The sequence below is a fragment of the Sitodiplosis mosellana genome, unplaced genomic scaffold (assembly GCF_009176505.1).
Source record: "Sitodiplosis mosellana isolate CC-2019 unplaced genomic scaffold, AAFC_SMos_1.0 Smas_scaffold_20, whole genome shotgun sequence".
Taxonomy (NCBI): Eukaryota; Metazoa; Arthropoda; class Insecta; order Diptera; family Cecidomyiidae; genus Sitodiplosis; species Sitodiplosis mosellana.
In genome coordinates, this window is record NW_022595262.1 from 732,562 (window position 1) to 746,352 (window position 13,791).

At 35.1% G+C, this 13,791-nt stretch overlaps 2 protein-coding genes and 1 long non-coding RNA gene across 4 annotated transcripts; all 3 read right to left on the reverse strand.

The window, feature by feature from the left end:
- Positions 1-3,234: 3,234 nt before the first annotated feature.
- Positions 3,235-4,190, reverse strand: LOC129568520 (uncharacterized). The gene is made up of 3 exons (XR_008687952.1): positions 3,986-4,190; positions 3,763-3,868; positions 3,235-3,622 (listed from the first exon to the last, which is right to left on the reverse strand). It is a non-coding gene; the product is annotated as an uncharacterized LOC129568520 (long non-coding RNA).
- Positions 4,191-5,480: 1,290 nt separating this feature from the next.
- Positions 5,481-8,225, reverse strand: LOC129568519 (uncharacterized). Its single transcript, XM_055446505.1, has 3 exons — positions 7,874-8,225; positions 6,054-7,459; positions 5,481-5,951 (listed from the first exon to the last, which is right to left on the reverse strand). The coding sequence occupies exons 2-3, from the start codon at positions 6,663-6,665 to the stop codon at positions 5,583-5,585; spliced, it is 981 nt and encodes a 326-aa protein (XP_055302480.1). The 5' UTR covers positions 6,666-7,459; positions 7,874-8,225; the 3' UTR covers positions 5,481-5,582.
- Positions 8,226-8,611: 386 nt separating this feature from the next.
- On the reverse strand, positions 8,612-11,456 carry LOC129568518 (uncharacterized). 2 transcript variants are annotated; one of them, XM_055446503.1, is made up of 3 exons: positions 11,389-11,456; positions 10,256-10,397; positions 8,612-10,174 (listed from the first exon to the last, which is right to left on the reverse strand). In XM_055446503.1, the coding sequence occupies exon 3, from the start codon at positions 10,146-10,148 to the stop codon at positions 8,844-8,846; it is 1,305 nt and encodes a 434-aa protein (XP_055302478.1). In that variant the 5' UTR covers positions 10,149-10,174; positions 10,256-10,397; positions 11,389-11,456; the 3' UTR covers positions 8,612-8,843. The 2 variants fall into 2 exon arrangements, with proteins under 2 accessions (XP_055302478.1, XP_055302479.1); XM_055446504.1 differs by having other exon boundaries at positions 10,256-10,867; positions 10,997-11,456.
- Between the last annotated feature and the right edge of the window lie 2,335 nt (positions 11,457-13,791).

Sequence of the window (13,791 nt, forward strand, 5' to 3'; positions counted from 1 at the left end):
TGATAATGATGATTTATCATCTTCAAAGCGATGTTTGAAAATGTTATACCGGTATATGTTGTATCGATTTGATAAAATTGACCGTAAATTTGATTTCAGCGTTGAACAGAGTGAAGTTTGTTCAAGAGCATATAAAAGTCTTGAACAAATTTTTCTTGGCCTTGAAAGTTGCATATTTGAACAAAATTCGGTGACAGATTCTAAGTTTTTTATTAAATTAGATTCGAAAAACAGTGTGTCTGGTAATTGTGTGTATGATCCGATTACTGGAATTAAACTTCCTAATAATGATCGAGGGCCTTCATTTATTCGTTTGAACAATTTAACTCGTTTGTTTTCGTTTATATTTTTATTGTTTTTATTGTTGGAGTCTTGGTTGTTTGGTTGGATTGATATGTTGCGTTACATTTTGTATGAATTAAGTCAAGCAACAAATGATACTTCAGTTCAGTCTTTGCCCAAATTTAAACGTTGTTTGACCGAAATTTTTTCTATGCTTGAAGTGGGCATTGATGAAATGTCTGGTGTTGAACGTAAAAATGTTAGTTTTGCATACGGTTCAATGGTTATAAATTATAACGGTTCAAGGGCTGCATCGAAACGAGTCGATTATTCAACGGATATCACTTTATTAGAAAAATTTGATATTTTAAATGATACGATAGAAATTGCTGATTCGACTCTATTTATTGGTTTACTGGAAAATCATGCTGGATTGAAAGCATTTGCTAAAACATTTGAAAATAAGTTGAAAGAGCGCGGAAAAAATGAAACCTGTGTTTTATTTGATCTTTCTGGTACAGCACATTTGAATGTTCGAATCATTTTAAGTGTGATTAATGTAAATTATCCATTGATCCCGATGCCAGCTGGAGTTGATGGTGATTTTGGTGGCTTACGTGTTTTTCAGATTATTCGATGTGGTTCACATAATGCAGCATATTTGAATCGGACTTTAGCTATTCCACGTCACAAACATGTTGAATGTCGTCTTCAAAATGTTGATAATCCGAATGCACCTTTTATTCTGTATAGAGGTTTTATTGATGTAGCTAAGGTGAAAAAAATCAGTGACAGTCGAGATAGTTATTTGAGAGATTTTGAATTTAATACATATGCAATCAATGAGTTGAATTGTATGTTATATAAACAGCGTACGATTCAATTGGCTAGCTATGGTAGTGAGCGTGAAGTATTTGTTGATTCGTTTTTAAAGTTTTTAGATTCTTATACGCGTGACGAATTGTGTTCTGAATTGAAAGATGGTGAATGTTATTTTAGATTTCTTGAAAAACGTTCATTCAACGATGCTTTTGAATTTTATACAAATCGTCGTGAATTGAATGATGCTATTGTAAAATTTAACGTACATTTACCAAATCAATTGGTGGATAAATTTATTTGTTTGATTAATCAACAATTTAAAACATTTAATATGCGTGCTATTGCATATTTGAATGTTTTAAATCCGTCATTATGTACTGTCGTCAAAACTTTTCGAACCGATGATATACAAATCATTCAAAATGGAGATTTGTCATATGTTGTTGTTCATTTTGAAAGTAAAAATCATATTGTACACGTGTATTTGTCTAGCAATTTGATTTTGTTTGATAAAAAAAAATTTGCAACATTTAGAATCAATTATTCGTAAATTGTACGCATTTGTTGTTTCACTTCAAATTCAATACCATGTCGTCGTTGAAGACAGTTTGTTTCATTCAGCTGCATGGTCTATGGTATTTTGTGCCGATATTATATATGCCGGTGAAAATCCTATGGATCGAAAAGCTGCTGATTGTTTAACATTTGAAGATAAATATGATTGGATTTTTGGAATTTTATTGGAATCGAAGCCAATTGTTGGTATCGTTTAAGAAATTAGAAGGGAGACATTAAAATGAAAATGAAAAATATAGTTTTAATAGTGAATGGAAAAAATATACTTGAACAAAATATAATTTTTGATAAGGAAAAGAAATAATTTAGTTGTAGTTTAGGTTTTTAAGTTGATTCATGTATGAATAAAAAATGTGAAATAAAATTGAATATTATTACTTTTTGTATGTTTTATTTTTAATTGATTGCTTTAAGTCTTAAAAGGGTTAGTATTCAATGGTATGACCGAAGCTAATAGCTCCTTGGATTTTCATTGTTGACCTTTTGTTGATTAATTTTTTTGGACTTGATTTTGATTGCGATGTGTATGTATTGATTTGGTATGAAATGTGGTGATTCTATTTTTAGAAAGAAAAAAAAAATATAAAAAGAGTAATTTAGAATGCCCTTAATGAAAATATGCAAATAATGCAATGATCCAAAATACTTGAAAATTCATTGATTTATAGTGTTAAAAATATTTTTACATTAATTTTCGTTACTTTTCTGATTTCGTATTGCATTCGAAATTGAATCTCTTTCTTAATATTTTGTTTATATAACGAAATTAACGAAACAATTGTCGGTTGCTGCCAAAATGCGTATAATCAAGTGAACTATCAATGAATCAAGTGCGCATCAGTTTTTGGCTGAACATTTAAGTGTGTTTCCTTTTCTAAATTCCGTAGAGTTTCTTAAGAAAAAATGGAGCCAGCACAACCTTCCAAGACTTTTCAACAATTTTACAAAAAGGCATATTTTCATTAAAACAAAGCGAACACTTACTTTTCATTTTATCAAAAGGAAAAAAAGTTGAAAGGGAGATCGTTTAATTATCATAGAAAGTTTATGTTTTCACACTGATTCTGCTTCGCGTGCTTGTTGACGTGCGATGTTTTTGATCATTCCAATATGGAAAATGTTCACAAACAACTAACTACGTTGGATAAGGGATTATTTTCATGGTTTTTTTAGGAGAAATTGTGATTTTTGATTTATTTATTTTTTGGCCAAAGAATCAACTGACAATAGAAAAATTGTTTGAACTTGACCTTGAAAATACCAAACGAATTTGAAAAATACCGAAGAATGCCTAAAAGCGTTCCAAAATTACCATCAAAAGAACAAACGCTGAGCCTCAAAGGCATTTCGTCAATCACAAACTAGGAATATTGTGCAAATCTGAAGTGAAACTTAAATAAATAGCTTTATTGAGTAAATTTTCTTTGTGTAGATCATTTCTTGCTTGCATCGACAGGCGGGAGATATTTATTTGTTGCGTGAATATTTATCATGATTTGCTCAAAATGTCTAAATTGTTCAACTAAAATAAAAAACTTGTTCGTCCAAAATATAAATTGTGGCTTATCAATCATACAACTTTATAGACACTTATATTCAAAAATCCATCTACAGCTGGCTTTAAGTACATATGCAATTGAACTCGCGCTGGCGCATTAACGCTTGTATAACACTGAAAGCAGGAGTGGTTGAAATTTGCTTTGGTTCACATCGAATATGTTCAAACTGGTTGGTAACGATATCACTGGCTTTAAACGTTTGCTCTGCGCTCGCTTAGGCTGAGCAATGATTCATTGGCTTCGGTTTTGCGACGCAGCATTCCCAAGCGTTGTTTACAATAAATTTGCAAAAATAACGCCGAAAATATAATCATTACGCCAAAGATGCCGACAGCCGAAATGTAATGCCCATACATGATGCATGATAATAAGACTGCAACGGCCTAAAATGAGAAGGAGAAGAAAGAGATGATAAGTGGATGACTGGAGGAAAAGTTGCGTTTTTTTGCAGAGATATAGATGAAATAGACAACAAATTTTCAACAAAAATTTAAGAAAACTCCCATAAATAGTTGACATTTACCTGCCGAAGAGTCATTATAATGGAAAAAACCGTCGCTCCAAAATGTGAGATCGTGTAGAATATGAACAACTGTCCAGTGGCCGAGCAAATTGATAATATTTCTAACCTAATAAATAAACGAAAAAAATGGTTGTCAACAACATTTATGAAATCTTTTATTTCGAAAAGTGCGGGAATTTTCTGTTTTAAAATTTACAGCTAACTTCAGTTCAAGACAGCTAACCTCAACTTGACGAACAACAAAGTCGAAATGTCATACTCATTTTATTTCACAACAACTTCGGCGCTTGTGTCACGTTCATCGACGTCTATTCAACAGAAAAATCGAAGTTAATCCTTGAATTGTGTCTTGTCTTGTCTAGTGCTATAAAAATTGACTTAATTTAATAGACTTAAATATTATTAGACTTATATTAAATTGGACTTGAATTTTATTAGACTTATATTATGTTAGACTTAAATTATATTAGACTTAAATTAAATTGGATTTAAATTTTTTGTTTATGGGTTCATCTTTTCAATGTAAGTCATTGGTCAATGTAAATCTAATGTAAGTCAGTTTTTTCAATAACCGTTAGGTACGAGCGACGCAAGATTCGGGCGGACCTACGTTAAGACTTATATTAAGACTTAATTTAAGTCGAACATATGTCGAATATAAATAGGTCCAATATAAGTAAGTCTAATATGAATAAGTCTAGTATAAGTAAGTCCAATGTATGTCCGCCAAAATCTTGCGCCAATCGCATCTAACGGTTATTAATTACTGATTGTCAGCAATGTCAGCAATATTATAATGCTATTGGTGAACAAGTTGCGGCTCAATGAAAATTGTACAGCCGTTTAGTCTACATTAGGGTGTTCAGCTAATCTGAAAAAGAAGAATGAATAGCATAAATTTAAAGAGAAGCCAATTTTATGTCAACTGGTAGCATTAATAGAGCGTTATACAACACTTCCAGAAGAAAAAAAAACTCTTTGCAAAATCGAATAATGCTTACCTAAACGACCCACTAGAGTACTCCTGCGCAGTTAACATCAACCAGATGGGGAGTCAACTTGCTTCAACGCAACTATCCCACATGATCGGGATAGCCTTTAATAACTAATGTTACATTTGTTTTTTTTTTGTTTGCAATGTGCTGATTAGACAGCATGATCAGCTGGCTGCTGGTCGTACTCGAACATTTCTACATCATTATCCACGATGGCGGCAGCAGCAGCGGCTGCTTCAGCGGTTGCTCTAGCGGCAGCAGCAGCGGCAACAGCAGCGGCTGCTTCAGCAGCTTCGCGCCAATACCTATTGATCGCCTCTGGTATCTGAAGTCCCAGTAATGTCCATAGTCCTGAACAATTAAACAAATGAAACTTCTTAAAAAATCATTCAATCGAAATTGTGCGTCAATTAGCCTTACCTTTCAGTAGAATGTTCTTAGCAGCCACGACGTCACGATGCCAAATCACAGAGCATTCGAGGTTTAATCGCCAGTTTTTGTAGTAACATTTTACTTTTGGGAATAAACGCTCGTCTCCTACCAATGCTTCTTCGTTCATGGCGCGTTGCAACTGTCGGTAGATCGATAGATCCGTTTTGCCCAACTTTGACACAATTTTCGTTGGCAGCAATGTTCTGGCGTCGGGTACGCATCGGCATTTCTTGAATCTGGCCGCTTTGTTCTGGTTTTGGAATCGATTCATACATCTTGCGTCGGTTTGAGATGTTCCCCATTCGTCCACCAATTGTATGAAACAATCTCGGCGCTTCTTTATTGACCTCAAAGTCTTACGCACCCCTGGGCACCGCACGTGCTTCTTGATACTTATTCGGCGGTATCAGGTGGTATTTCGCCATCAGCACCAAAAAAGAACAGAGTCGGTTTCTTATCGGTCACCTTATTCACCCATTCGTCGACAACACTACTGCTCTTGATGTGTTTGTCCAAGGCGAGTCGAGTGTATTTGGCAGTCGAGTAAGCGCAGATTCCATGCTTCATCATCTTGACTCGGTGTTTGATGTAGTTCAGCCACATTGACCCTTTTGGCGACGGCATCACTGGATACAGATCACGGTTTTCTCTGTCTGCGCGCTCCATTTCGACGAAATTTTTGGTCCATCGCGCTGCTTTGGCATTTCGCACCTTTTGACCTGTTTGCCAGTGGAATTGCTTGCTCGACATTACAAAGTTGGTCTGAAAAAATAAATAGAAAAAAAGGTATAGTTATTGAGTTTTGGCACTTAAGCATTTTCTATTAAAATACACACAACTTATTCAAATGTATACAAAACTTACTTCTTTGCCAGTTTCAATGTCGTGTGTTGTTGTGGTATTCCAACTTCGCACACCTGTATCAACGCCCGAAAAATTTTTGATTGTGCCATCCTCAATCTTCTGAATGATGCGAGATTTTTGGTCGATTTCTTTGTTGGCTGTCTTCTTTTTGGCCGAGTACTGGAGAGACACAGAGATTCCATCGGTGTTTATGGAATAGTCAAACTGCTTTTTGGCACGCACGAATCGTCGAATTTTTCGCATGTAAAAATACTGATTCCACCAATAATCTCTGTCCCGATTGAAATCCTTTTGTTGAATCGTTTTCGTGCTTGTTGTTCCTTTTTTATTCTCGATTTCCACTTTCGGTAGCAATTTTTGCGAAGACAACACCTGGTGCATGGATGAACAATCGATTCTGAAGTGCGTACGCCGGAAATCACACATCGGCACCACTACTAAATTTCGGATGAATGGCCGAAAATCTGGGTTGTCGAGCATTTGGCTGCGCTTGCGTTTCCATTTTCCTTTTGTCTTTTTTCGCTTTCTCTTCTTGCGTTTGGGTCGGCGCTGATGTGGCCACTCCGAATTGTACTCTTCTATCTCGCGCTGCATGGATAGGTACATTGGCATGGCCTTATACCAATGTTTTGGGTCAGTTGTAAGGTCATGCAGATCGATTTCTGGGAACACATTGCAATCTCTCACGATATCATACAACACCTCACACCGTACAAGTTTGTTTGGATCGCGACTTGGCACTTTGATATCTTTTTGCTTGATGATCAACTTGACAACATTTTCGATGTCACTTGGCAAAAATTTCTCTCCATCCTCTTCCAAGTTTGAGTTCAATTCAAACACTTTCAGTACCAAGTACTGGGTGATGTGTTTGTTAGCATGCGTTTCAAGATTGGTGACCACGTTATCTGTGTACTGATTGCTCAAATGCTTAAGGCCATTGCAGAAATCTTTGTTGTTGGGCCAATCGATACGATGATAGTCGTCAAGACCTTCGACAATTGCCTTGAATTCAGGATCGATACGTGGCAGCTCTGCTCGTGGTCCTCGTGGCTTTGTTCCGCTTGGTTTATACCTTGACTTCGGTTTTGATGGCTGATTGTTGTGCCATAGCACTTGTTCAAAGCAGAGTTTGATCTTATCTTCTCCACTTCCACCAAACAATGCGAAATTATTGTTCTCGACGCCTATATTCGAACGCCTTTTGCACCTCAAACAAGAACAGCAATGAGCCCAAAACACAAATGGAAGTGGCTTGCAAACTCAGATCCGTTATTTTGCTCATCAATGCTTGCTGGTATTGTGGGCGAATGATTGTCTTTAGCGCACATTTGATCGTCGTAATTTCATCTTTCGTCTCTCCCCCCGCTGGTATTGATGGCTTGAAACGATTCGCCATTGTCCTACTGAAAGAAAAAAAACACACATTCGATTTAGTTTGAAAACGAATAATATTGAAACTTAAATTCGATTTAGTTTGAAAATGACAACAGAATGAGACACACAAAAATGACTTCGGTTTGATAACAATGGCATTGATTCAATTTGAGTTCGAACAGTAATCGATTAACTGTTTCTCTTCTCCGAACAATGGACTCAATTCATTGCATAAAATGAATTTCACCATCACACGTATTTCACCATCACATGTAACAGAACTATGTACTGCAGAATTATTGTGAAATTCATTACTTTTGTACATGGAATCTAATATTACTGTTGATATGTTCAATATATTTCACGTTATAAATGCTTATAAAACGTTTTTAAAATGAATTCCACAATAAGAAGAAGAGATTGAAATGATCAAGTTTACTTACACTTTGGCGACTTGAATTCAATGTGAACTCCGGATCAAATCGATACAAAACGCACGTAAATCGAAAATAAAACGAAATGAAATACCAGCAAAATCGTAGATAAATTAAATTGCAATGTAAATTTCCAGTTTAAATTGTAAGATAAAATGTAAGAGTTTCAATTTGTTGACTTCGTGTTCACAACGCTGTATGTTTTCTCGGAATGAATGATGCGGCGTCTGTGACATTTCGAAAACTGCTGAAGTGAATGTCAAATGCCATACGGATCGGTTCACATTGCTAATTTTTAGAACATTAGACAATTTGAGCTACAAAGAGTCAATTAGTACTAACACATAAAAACGGTTATATTTCGGTGAAATTCCAAATTTATTAGCAATGAAGGACGATTTATTGTTTGATTCCGATTTTTTGGGCCGAAATCTGCGTAGAAATCATATATTCTTATTTGACTCCCCAAACCTGAACACCCTAGCTCTACATACACCTTCGATTGATCAATTCAATTCTCTAGAGGTAATTAAGATATTCATGAACTATATAGCACTAGACAAGATTTTTCTGTTGAATAGACGTCGATGAACGTGACACAAGCGCCGAAGTTGTGATGAAATAAAATGAGTATGACATTTCGACTTTATTGTTCGCCAAGTTGAGGTTAGCTGTCTTGAACTGAAGTTAGCTGTAAATTTGAAAACAGAAAATTCCCGCACTTTCTGAAATAGAAGATTTTACAAATGTTGTTGACAACCATTTTTTTCGTTTATTTATTAGGTTAGAAATATGAATTTTTCTTTCGAAAACTTAATTGTTCGCTTTAATGGAATTTATGGAATAACTCGTTCTTTTATAAGCCTTAAATTGATAGCTATGATAAATCCTGTGTCTGTATAAATCTACATCTTTGCAACAAAAGAATAGTAGTCAAAATCTGTGTTCCAATCGTAAGAATGCTTGCGTTTCAAGTCGATTAAACTGTAGTCAGTTTTGTTGGTTGCCCACTTTGTTGCCAAGTACACGTCACTTTTCGTGCTCCAATTAATTTTTCACGCTCCTTGTTCCATGCCGCGAGATCAAGAACAATTTTCTTCGAGTATTTTATGCAATTCCACAATTTGTAGCCAAAACCAATCTTCATCTTCTTCAATTTCGTTGAATGACGAAGAAACGACAGAATTGCTTCGAATTTTGGATTACCAAGATAAACACGTTCGAGGTTCACGAGATTACGAGCTGTGATTTCCATGCACGAATCGTCAAAGATTCGGTTGATACTTAATTCTGTGATGTTGACCAAAAGTGATGACACAATATTACATTCCTTGGCACTCCAAAACTGGACCGCCAATTTTTCCAGTCCATTTAATGACGTCATTTCATCAGATACTTGCTCGGCATACCAATGCAACCGTTGATAAACACCATGATAATGAAGAGTGTTCAAATTGTCATAAATTTCCGTCAATTGTTTCCTATCAAATCGGACCGCCAGTGCATCCAATTTTATGTTTGTCATTCTGAACAAGTCCCAATTCTCAAGAAAAAGTGTAGAATTAGTGGCGAAGCTGCGAACGTTCGGATTTTGTACAAAGAATTCCTTCAGCTGATCGATTTTAAGCGCATTTCGATGTGATAATTCAAGATGTTGGAGCGTTGGGTACTTTCGAGTCAACCATCCATTGTCAGCACCAATCAAAATGTGATCGCCATTGGGATTGTGGAGGTAATCACAGGGATCTGTGCGTACACAAAGTACCTTCAAATTTGTACATAATTTGAGAAAATTCCTGTAGAAATCGTCGTGGATTGCACAACCTTCAATTTTCACACGTTCGACAGTCTGCAACACCTTTTTGAGACAATTGACTTTCGCTGTGGATATTGTTATTGCTCCCAATAGAATTTCCGTGATCGGCTGATTGCAATGCCGTTCAATCGTCTGATAAGGTTCAAAGCGATGGCTATTTATGTATAATTTTTGTACATTTTCGAGATCAAAGACGTCAGGCTTGTTGTTTAACTGTATTAACGAATAGTTCATTTTGAAGAAATTTGCCGCAACTCGTTGTGCCCATTTGCATGTTTGACCAAATGAGCGTAGGTCTTTCAATGTGAGCCAATCGAAAATTGAATAGCAGCAATCATCGACCAGCTTGAAAATAGATGGTGTGAGCTCTTCGATGGTGCAATCAACAGCAGAAGCATTCTGTTGATCGTCCAACTTTTTCGCTTTGGATTTTGGCCCATTCTCATCAGCTAACTTCCGTGTATTCATTTTGACGATGACTTGTTTGAGCTTGGCTAGAACACATGCAAAATTTCGAGTTGAATGATTAAAATTTGCAATTTATTTTGTCAATTTTCTATCGACACTACTCTTACCTTCTATTGATTCAGTATCAGCAATATGTAACTTCCAATTATGCAATGTGAGTGCTATTTCGCAATAGAAATCAAGAGTTACACTTGTGATTGGCCTTGATTTTTGAGTTGTACAACAATTATTGAGATTCAATTCGATTGTCTAGAAGAAAAGGCGAGATTTGTGAAGAAAACCTATGCCAGTAAATGGAACTTAGTATTTTATTGTATTTTTGTATACAAATGACGTTTATGAACGTATGAACGAGTTGTTGTAAAATAATACTAGGATGGCATTTCGACTTTGGAGCTTTTGTCAATAGACTGAAGTTGATCACAATTTTTCAAATATTTTTAAATATTTTGTTGTTTTCTCATTCATTTGTTTTGGAGTCAATAGCATACATATATTGTATTGTAGAGAATTATAATTTTTTCTATAAAAAATGATCATATATTCTCAAAGCAAACATATTCCGAAATTATTGTCCCATTGTCCCAATCATACGAATGTTAACGTTTCAACTCGATCAAATTGGATTCCGTTTTATTTATTGCCCACTTTGTTGCCTAGCAAACGTTTTCTGGAACATAAATGGTGACTCTTTGAGCTCCAATTAATTTTTCACGTTCCTTGTTCGATGTGGCAAGATAACGCAATCCAAGGTTGAATGTTGTTTGTACAAATTAACGATAAATTCATCAATCGATTATTTGTTGAAATAGCTTACAATTCTAATGAAAGTATTGAATTTATCTTACAGTAAATATCGTCAGCAAAATGAATGAAGCAATGAGAATGATGTTGCATAGTAAAATGTGATGACTCTTGATATATTGTGAGTTCTACTTTACGAACAGAAATTGACAGCAGTTTGGAATGTTGATTTTTCGAATTTCAAAATGCGTTCTTTCTTACTACGATTGGACGTTATTCAGCAATCAAGTATATTTATTGAAATGTTTTTGATGTTGCACAATAAAAATTGGACTGTCGTTTGTTCGACACACACTGGAAAATTGAACTTTGGACAATTATTGAAATGCAGTCCGATTTTTAGACGGTAAATACGTTTGCCAAGAAAATAATCAAATATTTTTCAGAAAGTACTCATTTGTTTATGAAACAATAAATATTTAATTTAGTTTCTTACTTTGGTTTCAATGTTGAATAGACAGTCGCGGTGCGAGTATCAAATTTGTTGTGAAATAAACTGACATTAAACAATGACACTTTGTTGTTTGATGCGCGCCAAATCCATCTTAGCTGGTAATGAACTGAAGTTGGCTGTAAAGTCGAACAAAAAACATTTGAATATTTAAATAAAACATGTGTATCATTTCATCAACGAATATTCTTGTTGGGTGAGGGGATAACGTATGACAAGAATGGGAAAACGTATGACAAGAAATGGGAAAACGTATGACAGAAAATGGGAAAACGTATGACAAAAATGGGTGGAAACGTATGACAAAAAATGGGAAATCGTATGACAGCAAATCGGAAAACGTATGACAGAAATAGGAAAATATATGACAGAAAATGGGAAATCGTATGACAATTGATAAAAGAATTAAAAAACGGTATTTTTAGTGGTCCCAACAGAAAATTTTCTCTTTATCTCTTTCTCTAAATATCAAAGATTGAGTATTTTTCATAGACTTTGTATTGAAAAAAGTAGAGAATGTTTTCAATTGCTGGTGAGCAACAATTTTTACGAAGACATCAAATCGACTTTTTTTGTCATTAAAATGAAAATCTCAACAAATTACGAGTGAAACATACTCTAATTTATCAAAATTTAAGTCGGCCAAAATACATATGCGGCTCTCAATCTCATAGATATTAAGAATTGATATCAAACGTATTTTTTACGTATAAAACATGCTTTTTATCGCTCTTATCCCTACTGACTCTTTTCTTTTTTATTGTCGGTTGCTTGTTCGGAGCGAGAGCGGATAGAATTAAAGGCTGTTATCTATTATTCATCGATTAAAAAAAGCGAATGTAGTTAAAAAGAATTTGTATCAACTGCCTTCAACATTAGATTTGAAATAAATATTATTCGTAATTAATTTAATAATTAAATAAATAAGTTTTGAGATGAAAGAAAGGTTTGATTCCGCGCGCGTAGCGCACGGAAACCCAGGCAGGGTATATCCCAGACAAAATAATACTGGTGGAGCAGAAATCGCGCGGCGTATTATTTTGTCTGGGATATACCCTGCCTGGGTTTCCGCAACTGAAGAAGGATTCTCCATCTCTTTCTAACACGCCATTTGGGGAGTCAGAATGAAAAAAGGCAATAAAATGGTACACATCATAGGACCTTCAATCCTATGATGTGTACCATTTTATTGTCTTCTTTCATTCTGACTATCTTCCTTGTCCCTCTTGTGTTCATTTTAAGTTTTAGACACCAATTGATGGGGTGTGCGTTCAACTGTAGTCGCTGAATTACATACACACGAAAATGATATGGCTCCTTTGAGTTTTTATATATATGATACTTGATACGAAAACAAATAAACAATCTAATGAATGAATTCGCACACAGTAAGATGACCTATCACAATCCTACTTGCAAATGTTCGACGTATTTCGCGACGTTACAGCAACTTTCCACAGGTCCCATTTATCATGTACATTAATGGCACCGAGACACTAACTGGTGCTAGCAAGTGTACTACAAGCACTGTATATAAATATGTACTTTTTCACTTCAACATTGCAAAAGAGAGTAACGTTCACAAAGAATTTCTCATTTCAAGGAGTTTCGAACATTTTAATTTGTCTTTTATGTCAATCAGATCTTTTTTTTTTGTTAGAAATACATTTTTCAACGTTGTCATACTTATTCCTATTTTCTGTCATACGATTTCCTATTTCTGTCATACGTTTTCCAATTTGTTGACATACGATTTCCCATTTTTTGTCATACGTTTCCACCCATTTTTGTCATACGTTTTCCCATTTTTGTCATACGTTTTCCCATTTTCTGTCATACGTTTTCCAATTTCTTGTCATACGTTTACCCATTTCTGTCATATGATATCAATTTATCCATTCTTGTTTTATTTATAGCTTAGAAAAATGGTGTCTTCGTAACAAAAGCCTAGAATTGTCTTCTTAAAAGCTGATATGGGTTAGAGACATTTTGAAAATGGTATTTAGTAAATGCTTAATAAATGAAATATTCATCCCAATCGTATGAATCATTGCGTTGCAGCTCGATCAAATTGAAATCAGTTTTGTTCGTTGCCCATTTTGTTGCCAAGTAAACGTCTTCTTCAACATAAATCGTTACTTTTCGGGCGCCAATCAATTTTCCACGCTCCTTGCTCCATGTGGCAAGATCAAGGCCATATTCAGTGCTTTCTGGTATTTGAAAACTACGCTCGACTTTGATTTTCTTCAATTTTGCTGAATGACGAATGAACGATAAAACTGCTTCGACGGTTGGTTCACGGAGATAAGCACGTTCGAGGCTCACCAGATTACGGGGAGTGGTTTCCATGTCTGATCCGTTAAGAGATTTGATGCTCAATTCTTTGAT

What these genes read in the sequence shown, in the direction of transcription:
- LOC129568519 (XM_055446505.1), bottom strand. Translation starts at nt 6,665, where the DNA reads ATGCCAATGTACCTATCCATGCAGCGCGAGATAGAAGAGTACAATTCG. An exon ending in ACATTGAAACTGGCAAAGAA is followed by an intron (nt 5,952 to 6,053) that starts GTAAGTTTTGTA and finishes TTATTTTTTCAG; the next exon opens with ACCAACTTTGTAATGTCGAG.
- LOC129568518 (XM_055446503.1), bottom strand. Translation starts at nt 10,148, where the DNA reads ATGAATACACGGAAGTTAGCTGATGAGAATGGGCCAAAATCCAAAGCG.